The sequence below is a fragment of the Barbatula barbatula genome (genome assembly GCF_947034865.1).
Source record: "Barbatula barbatula genome assembly, chromosome: 13".
Classification (NCBI taxonomy): Eukaryota; Metazoa; Chordata; class Actinopteri; order Cypriniformes; family Nemacheilidae; genus Barbatula; species Barbatula barbatula.
Genome location: NC_136776.1, coordinates 13,491,164 through 13,512,503, shown reverse-complemented (window position 1 = coordinate 13,512,503; position 21,340 = coordinate 13,491,164). Strand labels below are relative to the sequence as shown.

Below are 21,340 nucleotides of genomic sequence, written 5' to 3'. Positions count from 1 at the left end.
TAAAGTTTGTTAAATGTTCGTTAGGTTTAGGAAAACGTTTTTGCAGGTGCTGGTCCTGCCAGTTACCATGCTTCAAAACATTCCTAACCCACAATTGGTGTTTTTTTTTAACAGGATTTGTTCAGTGCTGGTTCTCTATCAAATGCTTTTGAAGTCTATTTTGAGAATGACCAGTTTGTCTTGTATAAAAGCTTTTTGAAAGGTTAAATCTCGGCTCAACTGTGAAATGATAATGGTGATTCTGCCTTTGTTTGTCTGGAGACAAATGTAAACACTTTACATGTTACAGGAACACACTGACCACATGATGTAACCAAATAATGACAACCATTCACCTTTATTGAAACCTATCATTGCTTACAGAGGAAATGTGCAGTTGTATTTTTCAACACCCAGTTAAACTAAAATTGTCTTCTGCTTGCATTGAAAGTTTCTTTGTTATTTTTATCTATAGGTCTACTGCTTTATGAATTCTGCTTATTGAGACCAAAACTTAACAGTTTTAACTTGTATTATCATGCTCAAAGCTACACTAGTTAATAATTTACTGTGACCAGTTTTTAAGCCTTCCCAACTAATCTTGTTTGTACAACACACATGTAAATATTAACCCTTAATTCAGATTTCTGTCTGATTTTAGTTTTTTTTTTGGCGATTTCTTCATGCCTCATGTTTTAACAGCATATTAGAGTGTTTTTGTATCACAGCACTCATGTAAGATTCACTCATCTCAACTCATCTCAACTACAGAGCATAAGAATGCATGCATAACATCCAGTGGGAAAGTGAAAGAGGAAACGCAGTGAAGGTATTTTTTTATTTGCATTGTGACTTTGCTTTGCAAATTTGCAAAGCCACCCTTATCTGGCTTTAAAGCGTCTTTAACATAAAAAAGTGTTGCATGTTTTGTAGGATAATGTTTGTCCAAAATATATGTTTTTATTTATAATTTGCCCTGTGACAGAATACATGCATGGGTGGCAGGCCTTATGAAGACACAGTGACTCTAAATGTACTTTAAGCGTGTCGAATATACTTTGCCACACGACCTGGTTGACCACTTTCTCAAAAGAAGAGTCCTAGGATACGTACAATATGTGAACAAATGCAAAAACAGATAATGTGGTCTCTATGGACACCAGTTAACATGTCAGCTGTTTTCAACAACATGTTCCTGGTCTAACAAGTCTATCTGAAGGGTAGGCATTAACACTTTTTGGCAATTTATACAAGAATATACGAAGCATTTTTTGAAAAATATATATATTTGTACAAAACAGTAACCAAAGCTATAGCTGTTATACAGTAAAACCTATAACCAGTTAAATATTAACAATCCTAGTTAACCTTTGTAAGTAATTTTTAAAGTTAATTATTGTTATTAATACATGCCTTTTTCACATATAGGGTCTACAACATTTTTTTTGACATTTTGCAAAACATGACATGACCTACAAGTACGGTGCATGTACAGAAATGTACAATTTAAACAGTAATTATTTGTAAAAGCGGAGATAAACGTAATAACCTGATCTAACATTCATGAAAAACATATTCTGATCTTTCACTTAACACCATAGTCTATTGATAAACTTTTCCTTTAAGTTATCCAAAGGATGTTGTGAGAACAGACTCATTCCTGTACAAGACTGAACTTCCTTCACTACATTATAGACAAAACATATTGCTTTAGACTGTGCACTGTAAAGTTTGAGAGTGAGATTATCATGAAGCTATAGTGTGTTTGAAATGCTTTTACAAATTAAAAATAAGAGAAAAACAGATTATAGATCTGACAAATATTGAATAGCCGATCACCAGAAAGTCACATGACATCAGCAGACAAGTTCATAAATCCAAGATCAGATAAAGGCATAAATAAAAACAAATAAATGAAAAGCAATCTAAATAATCGGTTGAAATACTGTGTAATTTTCATATGCAATCTTACTGGAAATAGCTCTTGGAGTTTGTAATGCTGAAAGACAGAAGACTTTTGGAAAGTATTATGCAGAATAGCAACCGTCCACCGTATTTTGCATGAAGCCAAATTAGCGTATGTTTGCAAATAAACAGGCTGAATTCAGGTCGATGTCGGTTGTCGAACCACCAGAGAGACATTATATATCAGTAAATGATGGAATGTCTCATTCGCATCCCTGAACAGGTGAATATGACGCTGATGCGGTGGGAATATTTCTCAGCTGTGAGAAGCGATTGACTGTCAAAAGCTCCTCCCTGAACCTTTAACTTTCGTTTAATGTTTTACCTGTTTAGTTTCTGCCATTCCCGCATATGTGGAACAGAAACGATCATCCATGAAGAGATTATGGATTATCTTCTGCGAAAGCTCCGTAAACGAAGCACTATGAATGACAGGTGCGTAACACGACTAAATCACTATTCATTATTTTAATCATGTATTTACTCTCTCCGGAGATATTAAGCGACAAAACCAAACAAGCACTCGCCTATGTGTAACAAAAACATTGATGGAAGAAAAAACATACTGGAAAATGTTTTTAAATAATAATAATTATTTATTAAAATATAAATGAAATATAGGCTCAAATTTATCGACTGATTTATCCGACTGGATTTACGTGATCCCTTACATAACATACATACAGTTTATATTGTCTTTAATGGATCTTGCTTGGCTGTGTTGTGTTTTACCAAATAGTAAAGAGAAATTTATATTTATTCCTCTTAGTTTCCTGATCTGACAGCACTGCTCATTGGCTGTGACAGATCTGAGCTAAGATCACTTATTAAATGATGACACTAGAGAGAGAACAAAGATGACATAAAATGTCTTGATGAGCTGTTGATCTAAGCATAAGGTTTATTCTTATTCTTGGGTTTGGGGATAATAATGTTCTTGTTAATATGTTGACTGTAGGCTAGAACCTTGAATCGCATTTAAACAGGTAAGTTCAGATGTTTGGAGTGATTGTTGAATTCTGAAATGACGCACAATGACGAGACCTTTTAAATGACACTCCACTCCTTAAATACAAGCTTTACATGTTTGATACAATCACAGTTGTTACATAGGCGGGTCTACACTAATGTCTGTATTAGGGGTCTATATACCAGTTTTATAATAATGAACAATAGCCATAATGTTAAAAAGCACAATTTTCAATATTGTGTGCATTTGTAATAAACTATTTAATATCCTTTTTCTGAAAGAATTTTCAATATTGTGTGCATTTGTAATAAACTATTTAATATCCTTTTTTTTGCATTGAGAGTCACAATGGTTACCAAATCTCTCTCCCAGCCTCGGTTCTTGTCGATTTTGTTGATAGTCATAACCTTGTACTGACAATCTGACATCCCTAAACTGTATATTTACACACATTTATTTTGCAATGAGCATAGTTCAGAGGACAGAACCTTACAAATGTAAATGTAATGTTAACCTGCAGCTGTAACAATTGGGCAGATTAACCAGGCAGAGAAGTGGAGCCACATGCAGATAAAGATTTAATAAAACAAAACAAAACAAAGAAACTAATCCATAATCTGACAACAGAGACAAGATGCAACATGCAAATGAGACAAGCAACAAATGAAACACAAGGGATTAAATACACTAGGAAAACTAGATAACAAGGAACACTTCGGGCCATGACTAACACAGAATCACAAAGAACTACAAGGGACTACAAAATCAAGCAGGAAATAGGAAGAAATAAAAGTCCCTAAACTGGGGAAACAGAACAGACAATAAAAACTGCTCTGTTAATAAACAAGGGTACATAGATAAATACAGTATACACTAAATAAAGATATAGGCCTAAACATATATTGACCAATATTAACAAAGTAAGTGTAGATTCAGCAGAATCAACAAATGTTTAAAATAAAGGCTCACAGTCTTCGAGTTTAATTTAAGGTAAGTCTATAAACACCTGGGAAAGTTGAATTATTGCAGATTTACATTACGTTCACTGTTTGCATCTCATGTGTACTCAAATTCTTCTTGTGTGAGAAAAATATTTTTGGGAGCCTGTTGCATCTTTCTGGTGTGTTATTTGCACATAAAAACACCTCCAGCTACTTTAGCTACACCATGATAGTACCTGAATGGACCCCTTTTGCATTCAGAACTGACTTCAGGAAGGTTATGTTCACTTTCCTCTGAGATTTGTATCATATTGCCATGAAATATGTAAATGTGTCAGCTGCACATGCATGATGCAAATCTCTTGGTCCACCACATCCCAAAAGTTCTCTATTAGACCGAGATCTGTTCACTGAGACCGTCTGAGAATGTTGAAGCACATATGCTGAAGAAACCATCCTCGAGAGATGATCTGAGCTTTGTGTCATGACACATTATTCTGCTGTGTGATGCTATTAGAAGACTAATGGATGGTCATCTGAATACATTTCATTTACTTTTGCCTTTTTTCAGCTTGAGCTTCCTTTGACATCAACAAGCCATTTTCACGCAGACAACAGTTTCTTATGGCATATTACATTTTCACTGTGAACCAAAAAGAGGATTCTGTGTGAAAATCCTCAAGTCAACGGTTTCCTAAATACTCTGGCACCAACAATTGTCATGTTCAAATTCACCTTTTAAAACTATTTAGATACTATTGACCGTGTCTGCAGGCCAGAAAGCATTGAATTGCAGCTCTTTGATTGACTAATTAAATATATGAACATGTACCTTATAAAGTGGCCATCAGTTGTTTACATTAAAATAAACCAAAATTATGTGGTCCAAAAAGAACAGCAACTGCGAGTAAAAATGGACAAAATAGAGATTTTAGGGTTCTTAGCGTGATATCAACTCCACCTGCCATCTAGTGTTCACTAAATGTAAATTAAGTGCAGGAGGGACTAAGTGCAAGAGTTTCCTCAGATTCCCACTTGAGAACAATAGAATGTCAACAGGCTTAGTAGTCAAGGCACAGATTTTGAGAAGGTGAGCAGGCTTCATGAAAATAAACTTATAACAATAATAATAAAGTAGATAAATTGTAAACAGACTTTGCATGCAGATAATATCAGGACATCTGTCAGGATTGGAAGGACACCGTTTAGAACCCAGTGTATAGAGACCAATTAACTGTTCAGCTGTCTGTTTCCCCCCCTGCAACATTGTGAAAGGAGCACACCTTGAAGAAGCACACACTACTGTTTCATCTTTCTGAGAAACAAATAGTTAAAGAGAAACCCAATAGTAAAATACATAAATACATGTAAATGTAGGTGAAATTAAGTTTTTATTTAAACTACAATCTAAATTGAAAGAAAACGGATTAGATCATCAATGATAACATTTATTAGAATATAATTTATATTCTTTATCTTTCGACTGAAGTCACACAAAAACATCTATAACATGGGCTATAAAATATGACTTTTCAAAAAAGCTTTCCAGTGACACTTGTCCCAAGTTAGGATCAAAAACTGGCACACAAAAATAAAATCTGTTAGCATTTACTCATATAGGGTTTTTATTGGAAGGGATACAGCTACAGTGGCATGAAAAAGTGTTGGCCCCCTTCCTGGTTTCGTATTTTTTTGAATGTTTGATCATCAAACAAATGTAAATATTAGTCAAAGATAACATCAGCATCTCAATAGGATTCAGGTCAGGACTTTCACAAGGCCACCTCAAAAACTTTCAGAGGTGGACTTTCTGGTTTGTTTTGGATCATTGTCCTGCTGCAGAACACAAGTTCGCTTCAGCTTGAGGCAGGGGCGGACTGGCCATCTGGCTTACCGGGCGTTTTCCCGGTGGGACGCTGTTGTTTTGGGGCCGGTAACGGACGCTTTGGCCGTTCGGAAAAACGTTTTATGAATGCGAATGCACATAACGCGAATTACACACCCAAATCTTTGTTTTCTTTTTGCTCAGCAGCGTTGTTCCTCTTGGAACCAATGGTCATGCAGTCCATTTTGATCTTTTGGTCTACTTCACTTCTTCTTCGTCCAATTTTATGGCCGAAAACTCCTTTGAGTATTACCGCCACCTACTGTATATCTTGGGTGATGAATCTGTATTGTTCTGTTATTGTTATTTTATTTGGAGACGTGATGCCCCCCTCACCCAACAGGATCATAGCCTGTGTTTCAGATGGAGCTGCGTCTCCAGCTCCTCCATATTCCACACTAGGCTCCTCAACCTCCAGGATGAAAAGAAGCATCCCATTCTCCAAGCACTATATCCTATCCTCTAATCCTGTGCTAAGTTTAATAACTCTTGCAAGTGTAGAATTTAAACCTGTATGTCCTAATCTAAGCCTGGAAATCGTTACTTCTTCCATCCTACATCTCCCATTACATTGCCTTTTTCCTACTATTCTAGCTATGATTCATTCTGAGGAGTATACTGACAGTTTATCTCTAATTCTTAAGCTTATTCCTATTTTAAGATCCTGAGTACATACCCCTATACCAAGTTTTTGACTATGTGGATCTTTAGATCCATCTGTGTATACCTGTGTGAAAGTGTTTCCTAAATAAACACTAATTTCTGTTACTGTAACCTTCTCTGTCCCTGCCTCTAATGTCATTTCAACAAGAGGTCTGACAGCAAATTGGGGCAGATGTTTTCGTTCTCTAAACCACAATCCTTGACCCGTTTTATATATTTCAAATCTATATCTATTATTTTCTCCATTACTTTACACAATGTAGAAGTAAGAGCAATTGGTCTATAATTACTAGCTTTGGTTGCATCCTTCCCTGGTTTAGCTATGGGAATCACAATTGCGTTTTTCCAATCCTTAGGTAAACCGCCCTCCTTCCATATTTGATTGTATAGATTTAATATAATAATAATCTCTGGTAAATTTTTGAACATGCTATAACTATTCATGTCCCTTCCTGGAGTTGCATTCTTGCAGTTATCAATCAAAGTTATAATGTTTTACTTCTTGCTCTATTACCGGAATTTGTTTGGTAACCCCATTCAATTTCTTTATCATTCTCCAGACCACATTCATATCGGTCTCTCTTCCAATCAGTGCTGGACTGGTAATCTGGCATACCGGGCAAATGCCCGGTGGGCCGACGCACTTGGGGGCCGATATAATATAATATAATATTTTTTTAATCTGCCAACGACCGGCCCATAAAGCAGGGACAGCAGCCCATTGGTTCATTTTCCATACTGCCACTGGGCTGGCCCAATCATCTCTTAACAGACTCCACCCCCCCCCCCCAGTTTCTCGTGTCAGATGCAGTCAGTGTCTTATAGAGTGTTCACACCAAACGCAGTAAATCGCGCTATTAGCGTCTAGTTGGACGCTTGAACATTTTGCTTTTACTCGCTTCATTCGTGTCATGGAGGGGCTTCTGTCAGGCGGCGCCCGTCTAATTGCGAAATGGCGGACATGGATTTAGTTGAGAGGATAGCTGCGCATTATGTGCTATGGAAGGCTGAAGAACGACGTTGACTCGTTCGGCGCCATGTCTGGGTCCATCAAATCCTTCAGAGGCGCAGTCCTTCATTGTTGTTTCGGATTCCTGCCTCCGCTCGCTATGTCATAATCACGTCCCTACTAGAGCAAGCTCCTGGTTCGTAAACGCGGCGAGAATTTTCGCCAAAGATCAGATTTTTCATCTCGCGCGAACTTTGGGAAGCCAAATGATCCAAAAGTTGGACGAGACAGCGGGTATTACAGAGCTCGCGCCGCGCTGACATGTCATCTGCGCGATTCAATCGCCCAGCCAGCCGACTCCTCGTCAGCGCACACGTTATTTAAACAGCGCAAACCGTACACTCAAATGTACAATAAAGAAACCCCTCATTCCTTAAAATTTTTTACATTTGTTTACATTTACACATTATCATCTTTAATTGTGTACAAGTAAACGGTAGTGTTTTGCATCGATACTTTGAAGAACTGCACATATGTATAGACTCTATACTATAGAGGCTACGGAAAATGCCAGGGCCCTTTTTTTGTCTCAGTCCAGCCCTGCTTCCAATGCTATTACAAAACTCTTGCCATGCCTTTCTTTTTGCATTCTTAATTACTCTTCTTACAAATTGCCTTTTTCCTTTGATATTCCACAACTGTGTCTTAACGCTTGGAATGCTTTATTCCTTTCTTTCAGTGCCACTGTACACACTTCTGACCACCACAGTACACTTTCATGTTCTTTCCATTACTGCTTAGTTAAGGTATATTCTGCTTTGCTGCAACTCAAATTAATTCTACTGTTCCATTATAGTTTTCCTCTCTACTTCCTTCCAGTTTCATATCATTTCAGTCTACTTCACTTATCAGGCAGGTCCTATTTAAATGATTTCTTAAATGAGAACAGGTGTGGCAGTAATCAGTTCTGGGTGTGGCTAGAGAAATTGAACTCAGGTGTGATAAAGCACAGTTAAGTTAACAGGGGCAAACACATTTTCACACAGGTTAAAAACTGCATGTTGTGTTTACTTGTATTATCTTTGACTATTTAAATTTGTTTGATGATCTGAAACACTTAAGTGTGACAAACATGCAAAAAAAATACAAAATCAGGAAGGGGGCCAATACTTTTTCACACCACTGTACCTCCACTGGGCATGCGCATTTCAATACAGCATCATTTTTGTAACGCTGAAAACAGTTGATTAATATTTTTCTATTATCGTATGGTTAGGTGTAGGGTTGTGGTAGGTGAAGCGTTAATAATTCATTATTAAAAATAAATAACATTTTAAAATGTTTTATAATTTTTCACCACTTCCGGCCTAAGCTGTATACCTTCTAGCAACCACCCCTCACGGACTCGTAGACGAGCACGCGCAATTTAAAACCAGTAGACCGCAAATCCAAATGAAGTCCGCCATTTGGGAAATGTGATTGACACAACGTGAGGTCGTGTTTATTTTTTAACGTGCGAAAATTTTCGTGCTCAAACTCAATGTGCGATTACTAGCCTACAAAAATACATCATCTCGAGGCCCTGGATTACTTTATCCCATGTGACTGTGGTGTAAAAAATATACTTTAATTCATATAAAATTAATTTAAATTCAACTAAATAGATTTTAATCACCTTAAACTCTTTATAAAGTACATGCACACTGTAAACAACAACCTTTTTTGGTCTTTTAATGTATTGCTGTACAGAAGCAGAAGGTAGCTGTGAGCATAAAACACATAGACCAACAGTGTAACAAGAATTATAAATGATTAAAATGACATTCATATACTTGAATATTTAATTGTGTTTAAATACTGTATATCTTCTATTAATCGGTTCCAGCATTTTATCAACCATTTGTATATATTTAATATGACAAAAAAAATGACGAATGTTTAATAGCATCCTTAGTGTGTACGACGACCGAAAAATAAAACCCATTCAACGTTGGCCATGTACCAAATGGCGCACTTCATGTGGATTTAAATTGGATTTTAATTTAAAGTCCCATTTGTCTTTTTCGCGCTCAGAAGTCTGCTTGCAAGCGCCTCCTTTTGACCCTCAATGCTGTCTTTGGCGAAGCCCGCATCGAAGCATACTCCACTTAAGACCCTACCCAGGAATCCTTGCGAACGCCTAATCACAGAACGTATGGGAGAACCGTCGTGGATGTCAGACATTAACGTAAACATGACGTATACATTTTTAAATGTTTCTTTGATAAGCTGCTAAATAAATTGATCAGTTACTTATTCACATTATTGCTTAATTATTTTCTATCAAGCCAGCTATTCAAGAATAAAACCTTTTAATGCAGTGCATTTTATTAGCTGATCCTTCACAAACACGATAAATGTGAATAGTATCTTCCAGGAAGATTTATATGTGTTCCTGTAACTTTACTGGAAACATATGGTGGTAGCACCACTGAGGTCAAGGGTTCATCAAATGTGACCCTGACAGTGCAATTGGTTTAGGCTGTATAACCCTTTTAATTTGTTTAGTTAGATCTGTTTGTTTCTATATTTATTAGTAAGGAGAACTTGAGCCACATGCAAAACATTATTTTTGCATTCTTTTCCATTAGGGCATACAGTATGTGTTTTTGTTTTTACTTTCACTCTCTTCATATATCTATGTACTGCAGCCCAATGTCTTTTCACTTTTTAACCAATCCCTGACAAGTACTCTGACACCATCCAATCACATGTGGATTATATTGTTGTACCTGCTCTTGCACTCAGGTGAAGTTTTGTATAGGAATGGAAATATGTGAGAGGCTCATTCTGGTAGAAAGTTACTAAGGACACTGGAGATAAAATGTCAGTGAGTATAAATAATATATTTGAGAGTAACAAGATGTTCCTTCATCCCTGATATTTGTGACCAGCAGTGTGAAACACTTTTGTTAAAGGTATGTTGAATTTATGGTATTATGAGCGATTCATTTAAAATACATGATTTTCTTTTAAACTTACTGCAAGGTTATTCACTTGGTAACAGTTAAAACATACTTAGCTGGGAAGTTAAACAGTGTTTACATTAAAGACATTAATGACAATGATTAACTTGTCTTTATCATAATCAATCAGTCTATAAAACCATATTAGCCAGTCGTGCCATATGTTCTTGAAGTCTGTTTTGGGAATGCCTTCAAACCAGACAAACTGGTCACATTCTAAACATTAAAGACATTCAGTGTACAAACCAGTGTTGCTTGAGTTACCATTGTTTATCATGATCTGCGACGCGTCATACATTTGACAGGGAAATTAACTAGATTTTAAAGTGAGATTTTTTGTCTTTTCACTGTGTAAGGAATATTGACATGTCATATTGAACATAATATTTTAGATTAGATTATTTATGGCACATAATGTACTCCATTATTTTGGTGAAATTGCTTACACAAATGTCACGCAATAATATAAAGACACTTTATTTCAATGATATATAGAAATAGTTCATAATGTTTGGGGAAAAGACATGTTTAACTTTTTTGTACTCCACAATTTACAATACCGTTTACACTTCAAAAACCTAGTCACCTGACCAACCTTACGTACAACGGAACTACGTAAAACGATACATTACTGCAGAAACTGCACCGATCCGTCTGTCAATCTCCCGTTCCATCCTTCCACTCGTGAACAAGACCCCGAGATACTTAAACTCCTCCACTTGAGGAAGGAACTCTCCACCAACCTGAAGTGGGCAAGCCACCCTTTTCCGACTGAGGACCATGGCCTCGCATTTGGAGGTACTGATTTTCTGCCGGCAATGCGAACCAAGCTCCTGCTTCGGCCGTACAGGGACCTGACAGCCCTTAGTAAAGGACCACAGACCCCATACTCCCGAAGCACCCTCCACCGGATGCCACGAGGGACACAGTCGAATGCCTTCTCCAAATCCACAAAACACATGTGGATTGGTTGAGCAAACTCCCATGAACCCTCCAGCACCCTGTAGAGGGGTAGAGCTGGTCCAGCGTTCCACGGCCTGGACGAAAACCACACTGTTCCTCCTGAATCCGAGGTTCAACTATCGGCCGTATTCTCCTCTCCAGTACCCTGGCATAGACTTTCCCGGGAAGGCTGAGAAGTGTGATCCCCCTATAGTTGGAACACACCCTCCGGTCCCCCTTCTTAAAAAGAGGGACCACCACCCCGGTCTGCCATCCCAGAGGCACTGTCCCCGACCGCCACGCGATGCTGCAGAGGCGTGTCAGCTAAGACAGCCCCACAACATCCAGAGACTTGAGGTACTCAGGGCGAATCTCATCCACCCCCGGTGCCTTGCCACTGAGGAGTTTCTTGACTACCTCAGTGACTTCGGCTTGGGTGATGGACGAGTCCACCTCTGAGCCCTCAACCTCTGCTTCCTCAATGGAGTACGTGACGGTGGGATTGAGGAGATCCTCGAAGTACTCTTTCCCCTGTCCGACGACATCCCCAGTTGAGGTCAACAGCCTCCCACCTCCACTGTAAACAGCGTTGGTAGGGCACTGTTTCCCTCTCCTGAGGCACCGGACGGTTTGCCAGAATCTCTTCGAGGCCAGTCGATAGTCCTTCTCCATGGCCTCACCAAACTCCTCCCAGGCCCGAGTTTTTGCCTCCACAACCACCCGGGCAGCAGTCCGCTTGGCCTGCCGGTACCTGTCAGCTGCCTCAGGAGTCCCACAAGCCAACCAGGCCCGATAAGACTCCTTCTTCAGCTTGACGGTTTCCCTTACTTCCGGTGTCCACCACCGGGTTCGGGGATTCCCGCCTCGACAGGCACCGGAGACCTTACGGCCACAGCTCCGAGTGGCCGCTTCGACAATGGAGGCGGAGAACATGGTCCACTCGGACTCAATGTCTCCAGCCTCCCTCGGGATCTGGTTGAAGCTCTGTCGGAGGTGGGAGTTAAAGATCTCTCTGACAGGAGACTCGGCCAGGCGTTCCCAGCAGACCCTTACAGTACGTTTGGGTCTGCCGAGTCTGTCCAGCTTCCTCTCCTGCCATCGGATCCAACTCACCACCAGGTGGTGATCAGTTGACAGCTCCGCCCCTCTCTTAACCTGAGTGTCCAAAACATATGGTCGCAGGTCAGATGAAACGACCACAAAGTCGATCATCGACCTGCGGCCTAGGGTGTCCTGGTGCCACGTGCACTGATGGACACCCTTATGCTTGAACATGGTGTTCGTTATAGACAAACTGTGGCTAGCACAGAAGTCCAATAACTGAACACCGCTCGGGTTCAGATCAGGGGGGCCGTTCCTCCCAATCACGCCCCTCCAGGTGTCACTGTCGTTGCCGACATGGGCGTTGAAGTCCCCCAGTAGGACGACAGAGTCCCCAGTCGGAGTACTTTCCAGCACCCCTCCCAGAGACTCCAAGAAGGTCGGGTACTCTGCACTGCCGTTCGGCCCGTAGGCACAAACAACAGTGAGAGACCTAACCCCGACCCGTAGGCGAAGGGAAACGACCCTCTCGTTCACCGGGGTAAACTCCAACACATGGCGGGAGAGCTGGGGGGCTATAAGCAGACCTACACCAGCCCGCCGCCTCTCCCCATGGGCAACTCCAGAGTGATGAAGTGTCCATCCTCTCTCGAGGAGTGTGGTTCCAGAGCCCAAGCCATGCGTAGAGGTGATCCCAACTATCTCTAGTCGGAACCTCTCAACCTCACGCACCATCTCAGGCTCCTTCCCCGCCAGCGAGGTGACGTTCCGCGTCCCTAGAGCTAGCTTCCGTGTCCAGGGATCGGGCTGTCGAGGCACTCTCCTCCGACTGCCGCCCGATCCACTACGCACCGACCCCCTATGGTCCCTCCCGCACGTGGTGAGCCCACGGGAAGGCCACCAGACGCTCGCATACGAGCACCGACCCCGGGCCTGGCTCCAGGGTGGTGCCCCGGTTGCGCCATACCGGGCGACGTCACGGTCCTTGTTATTTTGAACATCATAAAGGGTTTTTGAACCACTCTTAGTCTGACCCGTCGCCTAGGACCTGTTTGCCTTGGGAGACCCTACCAGGGGCATATAGCCCCGGACAACATAGCTCCTAGGGTCACTCGGGTACTCAAACCCCTCCACCACGTTAAGGTGGCGGTTCAAGGAAGGGGAAAATACAATACAAATGACTAAATCATGCTTTAAACTAACAAAACACTGAGAGACCTTACATGGGCAAATATTGACATCTGTGCTATCAGTATGCTGAATACCTTTAAAGGATGATACATGATCTCCTAATCCCTCCGTCTGGATTTATTTTATTGTGATGTTCATTTGCAGATCTTTTCTGTGTGGAATGTTTGTGGAATGAGTAAACATTCATCTCTGTGGGCTATAAAAACACAATGACTTTAAATGACTAAAGCTTTGAGAGACATATAAAACAAGAAAATCAAATATGTCCTAAATTACCCTTACAATAGTGATAAAAGGAAACTGTTAAAAGTTAAAAATTAAACAAATGCTTTCACCTTGTAAGTTCACATTCTCATGTTTGTTCTCATTCACTTTGCAGTTTGGTTGACGCCTATTACACTATTAACGCCTATTAAGTTGTTCACATAAAGTCACATGAATATTTGTTTATCACCGACCGATATTATCACACATGTGAATAAACATTTCAGTGTAAAGTTTCAACTTATTCAGGCATTAAGAACAATCAACTTAGACAAAAAACAGATGCCTATAAAAATCTAATATGATTTCATGTTGATTCATCTCATTTGTATATTACAGTGGACTTGGACATTACATCTATCTGATATATATTTATACCAAGACACTAGCAGTGGCCCAAATCCAGAAGATTCATATTCAGTAAAGTATGAAAAGCAGATACACAACTCTTCATTGCTTATGGCAACAACATATGCTACACAGCTAAATTGTTATTTTGTCCCTTTAGAAATCATAAATCATTTAAAGATATTTGAAAGCTTTCAGAATGTAACCGTGCTTACAAGTTCTTGACAAGGACAGATGTTAATCTGTTTTAGCCTCACACTGAAATCATTGGTTTAATGATGTGTTATCAGTCCCGGAACAAGAAACAAGACTCTCTGCAAATATGAACAGAGCATATAAATTCATATTCACATTTTATATCCTTAATGAAACAGGACCAGGGTTTTTGTTATTCAAATGTATGATGTAATGCACATACAGTAGGTTAGTCAAATATTGGGGGTACTGTATGAAAAGTATTGTGTAATTTCTGGGTTGTTTTCAAAAAGCATGAGCTCATTTTTAATTGCATGCAGCCAAGGACAAAAACCTAGATTGCTCATTATTACGATAAACATGATCTCATTTTAAATAAAGCCAATGATAAATCATATATATCGTCGGAAAACCCAGAAAGGGTGTCCAGATAAAGGGCATGTGATATATTTGTCTTTGAGAGGCGCCTGTTACGGTTAAAACCTAATATAACTGTAGCGCAGGTTCAATAGTCTTACACACTGTTACTATCCACATATACTGTATATTTTAACAGTATTAAGAAGTATTCATAGAAACTAGAATAATTATGTATTAGTGATATGATCTGAGTGATCTGAAACCATATTTAACCAAAGATGATTATGTATATATATAATCTGATCATATATTTACACTTATTAAGTATGTCTTTATTCAATAATGATTCACTTACACTTATGTTTTAAGAGCACAGCAATGTAATACCCTCAGATAAAGATTGGATACGAGACTCTAATTTTACTTCCGTGTTTATTGTATATTTGGTTTAATTAAAGTTTGTTAAATGTTCGTTAGGTTTAGGAAAACGTTTTTGCAGGTGCTGGTCCTGCCAGTTACCATGCTTCAAAACATTCCTAACCCACAATTGGTGTTTTTTTTTAACAGGATTTGTTCAGTGCTGGTTCTCTATCAAATGCTTTTGAAGTCTAATTTGAGAATGAAACGTTTGTCTTGTATAAAAGCTTTTTGAAAGGTTCAATCTCTGCTCAACTGTGAAATGATAATGGTGATTCTGCCTTTGTTTGTCTGGAGACAAATGTAAACACTTTACATGTTACAGGAACACACTGACCACATGATGTAACCAAATAATGACAACCATTCACCTTTATTGAAACCTATCATTGCTTACAGAGGAAATGTGCAGTTGTATTTTTCAACACCCAGTTAAACTAAAATAGTCTTCTGCTTGCATTGAAAGTTTCTTTGTTATTTTTATCTATAGGTCTACTGCTTTATGAATTCTGCTTATTGAGACCAAAACTTAACAGTTTTAACTTGTATTATCATGTTCAAAGCTACACTAGTTAATAATTTACTGTGACCAGTTCTTAAGCCTTCCCAACTAATCTTGTTTGTACAACACACATGTAAATATTAACCCTTAATTCAGATTTCTGTCTGATTTTAGTTTTCTTTTGGCGATTTTTTCATGCCTCATGTTTTAACAGCATATTAGAGTGTTTTTGAATCACAGCGCTCATGTAAGTTTCACTCATCTCAACTCATCTCAACTACAGAGCATTAGAATGCATGCATAACATCCAGTGGGAAAGTGAAAGAGGAAACGCAGTGAAGGTGTTTTTTTATTTGCATTGTGACTTTGCTTTGCAAATTTGCAAAGCCACCCTTATCTGGCTTTAAAGCGTCTTTAACATAAAAAAGTGTTGCATGTTTTGTAGGATAATGTTTGTCCAAAATATATGTTTTTATTTATAATTTGCCCTGTGACAGAATACATGCATGGGTGGCAGGCCTTATAAAGACACAGTGACTCTAAATGTACTTTAAGCGTGTCGAATATACTTTGCCACCCGACCTGGTTGACCACTTTCTCAAAAGAAGAGACAGAGTCCTAGGATACGTACAGTCACCATGTGAACAAATGCAAAAACAGATAATGTGGTCTCTATGGACACCAGTTAACATGTCAGCTGTTTAACAAGTCTAACAAGTCTATCTGAAGGGTAGGCATTAACACTTTTTCGCAATTTATACAAGAATATACGAAGCATTTTTTGAAAAATATATATATTTGTACAAAACAGTAACCAAAACTATAGCTGTTATACAGTAAAACCTATAACCAGTTAAATATTAACAATCCTAGTTAACCTTTGTAAGTTATTTTTAAAGTTAATTATTGTTATTAATACATGCCTTTTTCATATATAGGGGCTACAACATTTTTTTTGACATTTTGCAAAACATGACATGACATGTTGTCAATGGAACATACAAGTACGGTGCATGTACAGAAATGTACAATTTAAACAGCAATTATTTGTAAAAGCAGAGATAAACTTAATGACCTGATCTGACATTCATGAAAAACATATTCTGATCTTTCACTTAACACCATAGTCTATTGATAAACTTTTCCTTTAAGTTATCCAAAGGATGTTGTGAGAACAGACTCATTCCTGTACAAGACTGAACTTCCTTCACTACATTATAGACAAAACATATTGCTTTAGACTGTGCACTGTAAAGTTTGAGAGTGAGATTATCATGAAGCTATAGTGTGTTTGAAATGCTTTTACAAATTAAAAATAAGACAAAAACAGATTATAGATCTGACAAATATTGAATAGCCGATCACCAGAAAGTCACATGACATCATCAGACAAGTTCATAAATCCAAGATCAGATAAAGGCATAAATAAAAACAAATAAATGAAAAGCAATCTAAATAATCGGTTGAAATACTGTGTAATTTTCATATGCAATCTTACTGGAAATAGCTCTGGGTGTTTGTAATGCTGAAAGACAGAAGACTTTTGGAAAGTATTATGCAGAATAGCAACCGTCCACCGTATTTTGCATGAAGCCAAATTAGCGTATATTTGCAAATAAACAGGCTGAATTCAGGTCGATGTCGGTTGTCGAACCACCAGAGAGACATAAACAATGACGAGAATATAAAGACAAATTATTAAATCGTTTATATGTCAGTAAATGATGGAATGTCTCATTCGCATCCCTGAACAGGTGAATATGACGCTGATGCGGTGGGAATATTTCTCAGCTGTGAGAAGCGATTGACTGTCAAAAGCTCCTCCCTGAACCTTTAACTTTCATTTAATGTTTTACCTGTTTAGTTTCTGCCATTCCCGCGTGGAACAGAAACGATCATCCATGAAGAGATTATGGATTATCTTCTGCGAAAGCCCCGTAAACGAAGCGCTATGAATGACAGGTGCGTAACACGACTAAATCACTATTCATTATTTTAATCATGTATTTACTTTCTCCGGAGATATTAAGCGACATAACCAAACAAGCACTCGCCTATATGTAAAAAAACATTGATGGAAGAAAAAACATACTGGAAATATTCTGGAAAAAAAGGAAAAAAAAATAAGTAATAATTATTATTTATTAAAATATAAATCAGAATCAGAAAGAGCTTTTATTGCCAAGTATGCTTGCACATACAAGGAATTTGTTTTTGTGACATAACCTTCCAGTACACAGAGACAACAACACACAGACATAGGAACATAGTCTTAAATATATAGACTGATTTATCCGACTGGATTTACATTATCCCTTAAATAACATACATAAAGTTTCTATTGTCTTTAATGGATCTTGCTTGGCTGTGTTGTGTTTTACCAAAAAGTAAAGAGATATTTATTCCTCTTAGTTTCCTGATCTGACAGCACTGCTCATTGGTGGTGACAGATCTAAGATAAGGTCACTTACTAAATGATGACACTAGAGAAAGAGCAAATGTGACAAAAAATGAGCTGTTGGTCTAAGCATAAGCTTTCTTATTTTGGGGTTTGGGGATTATAATGTATTTGTTAATATGTTGACTGTAGGCTAGAACCTTGAATAGCAGTTAAACAGGTAAGTTCAGATGTTTGGAGTGATTGTTGAATGACACTCCACTCCTTAAATACAAGCTTTACATGTTTAATACAATCACAGTTGTTACATAGGCGGGTCTACACTAATGTCTGTATTCGGGGTCTCATAATATATAATAATGAAAAGTTTATAATAATGAACAGTAACCATAATTTAAAAAGCACAATTATCAATATTGTGTGCATTTGTAATAAACTATTTAATATCCTTTTTTTGCCTTGAGAGTCACAATGGTTACCAAATCTCTCTCCCAGCCTCTGTTCTTGTAATTTTGTTGATAGCGATAACCTTGTACTGACAATCTGACAGCCCTAAACTGTATATTTACACACATTTATTTTGCAATGAGCATAGTTCAGAGGACAGAACCTTACAAATGTAAATGTAATGCAAACCTACTGCTGTAACGATTGGGCAGAATAACCAGGCAGAGAAGTGGAGCCACATGCAGATAAAGATTTCATAAAATAAAACAAAACAAAACAAGGCTAATCCATAATCTGACAACAGAGACAAGATGCAACATGCAAAATGAGTGACAACCAACAAATTAAACACAAGGGTTTAATACACTAGGAAAACTAGATAACAAGAAACACCTGGGGCCGTGACTAACACAGAATCACAAAGAACTACAAAATCAAGCAGGAAATAGGAAGAAATAAAAGTCCCCAAACTGGGGAAACACAGAACAGACTATAACAACTGCTCTGTTAATAAAACAAGGGTACATAGATATATACAGTATACACTAAATAAAGATTTAGGCCTAAACATATATTTACCAATATTAACAAAGTAAGTATAGATTCAGCAGAATAAAAAATGTTTAAAATATAGGCTCACAGTCTTCGAGTTTAATTTAAGGTAAGTCTATAAACACCTGGGAAAGTTAAATTATTGCAGATTTACATTACGTTCACTGTTTGCATCTCATGTGTACTCAAATTCTTCTTGTGTGAGAAAAATATTTTTGGGAGCCTGTTGCATCTTTCTGGTGTGTTATTTGCACATAAAAACACCTCCAGCTACTTTAGCTACACCATGATAGTACCTGAATGGACCCCTTTTGCATTCAGAACTGACTTCAGGAAGGTTATGTTCACTTTCCTCTGAGATTTGTATCATATTGCCATGAAATATGTAAATGTGTCAGCTGCACATGCATGATGCAAATCTCTTGGTCCACCACATCCCAAAAGTTCTCTATTAGACCGAGATCTGTTCACTGAGACCGTCTGAGAATGTTGAAGCACATATGCTGAAGAAACCATCCTCGAGAGATGATCTGAGCTTTGTGTCATGACACATTATTCTGCTGGAGATGCTATTAGAAGACTAATGGATGATCATCTGAATACATTTCATTTGCTTTCGCCTTTATTCAGCTTGAGCTTCCTTTGGCATCAAAAAGGCATTTTCACTCAGACAACAGTTTCTTATGGCATATTACATTTTCTCTGTGAACCAAAAAGAGGATTCTGTGTGAAAATCCTCAAGTCAACGGTTTCCTAAATACTCTGGCACCAACAATTGTCATGTTCAGATTCACCTTTTAAAACTATTTAGATACTATTGATCGTGTCTGCAGGCCAGAAAGTATTGAATTGCAGCTCTTTGATTGACTCATTAAATATATGAACATGTACCTAATAAAGTGGCCATTAGTTGTTTACATTTAAAGAAACCAAAATTATGTGGTCCAAAAGAACAGCAACTCCAAGTAAAAATGGCTGAAATTTTGATTTTAGGGTTCTTAGCGTGATCTCAACTTCACCTGCCATCTAGTGGTCACTACATGTAAGCTCAGAGGGGAGTTGTTAAGAACAATAGAATATCAACAGGCTTAGTAGTCAAGGCACAGATATTTTACAAAACATGAGCATGCTTCGTGACAAAACATAAAACAATGACAATAGCAGACAAATAGTAAATCCTCTCATTTGCATGCAGATAATATCAGGACATCTGTCAGCATTTGTAGGACACCAGATAAATAATGTTGCCGTTTAGAACCCATTGTATAGAGACCAATTACAATGTTCAGCTGTCTGTTTACCCCCCGGCTGGATCTCTGTAGGGTTTGATGTCATTGTTTTGCTGTACAGCTTTCATCAAGGTATGTGTGAAATCTGCTTCAACCACTAAAACTAGTCCTACAACATTGTGAAAGGAGCACACCTTGAAAAAGCACACACTACTGTTTCATCTTTCTGAGAAACAAATAGTTAAAGAGAAACCCAATAGTAAAATAAATAAATAAATGTAGGTAAAAATTTTAGGAATTCCGGTTCCATTGCTCCAATTATATCCTGCTTGTAATATTTTTAACGCCTTATTATTTCTTAAAAACGGCGGTTGCTAATAAGTTATTAAAATGATTACTTACTTTGGCGGGGTCGTTAGACGTCATCGCGCATATAAAGCTCACATATAATGCAACATGGGCACAGATGTCTTAAAACGTAGATGCGGAATCATTCACAGAGTAATCACTTACTAGGAAACACATTTTAACAAATGTGTTAAGGTTTGGTCCTGGAGGGCCGGTGTCCTGCAGAGTTAAGATTCAACACTGATCAAACACACCTGAGGCAGCTATTCAAGGTGTCACTTGGCACAGCATAAACTTGCGGGCAGGTGTGTTGAGTCATGTTGGAGCTAAACTCTGCAGGACACCGGCCCTTCACGTCCAGGAACAAGTTTGGGGACCCCTGCTAGACTTTACAACATTACTAATGCTTTGAAAAACAGATTACACAAGAAAATCAGTCCTACACTCAAAAAATTATCTGTACAAATAGAGCACAATATACTGTATAAATATGAAGGAATTTTCTGTATTCATTATTGCAGTTGTCTTGGTTACGTATGTAACCTCTGTTCCCTGATGGAGGGAACGGGACATTGTGTTGAGACTGACAGAATGGGGTTTGACTTGAGAACCTTTCATCTCCGATTTTACTTTGAAAAGGCCAATGAACTTGGCGAATGGGACGGCCTCTGCCCATTCATTCCCCTTTTTGGGCTGAGGAACTTGAGAGACTTACAGCGGGCCGGCGCAGCGCTCATGGCATGTTGGAC

The 21,340-nt window shown here is 38.4% G+C and overlaps 1 protein-coding gene across 3 annotated transcripts in view; it reads left to right on the top strand.

Moving 5' to 3' along the window:
* The first annotated feature begins 628 nt into the window (after positions 1-628).
* The window catches only part of LOC306902742 (uncharacterized protein), a 36,142-nt gene continuing 15,430 nt past the window's right edge, over positions 629-21,340 (top strand). Inside the window, exons 1-3 of one of the 3 annotated variants that reach the window (XM_079471567.1) lie at positions 654-808; positions 2,278-2,379; positions 17,482-17,579. In XM_079471567.1, coding sequence (XP_079327693.1) covers positions 17,573-17,579 — 7 coding nt within the window. In that variant the 5' untranslated portion in view covers positions 654-808; positions 2,278-2,379; positions 17,482-17,572. Of the gene's footprint in view, positions 809-2,277; positions 2,380-17,466; positions 17,580-21,340 lie in introns of those variants that run through there. The other 2 variants (XM_079471569.1, XM_079471568.1) reach the window with 2 other exon arrangements.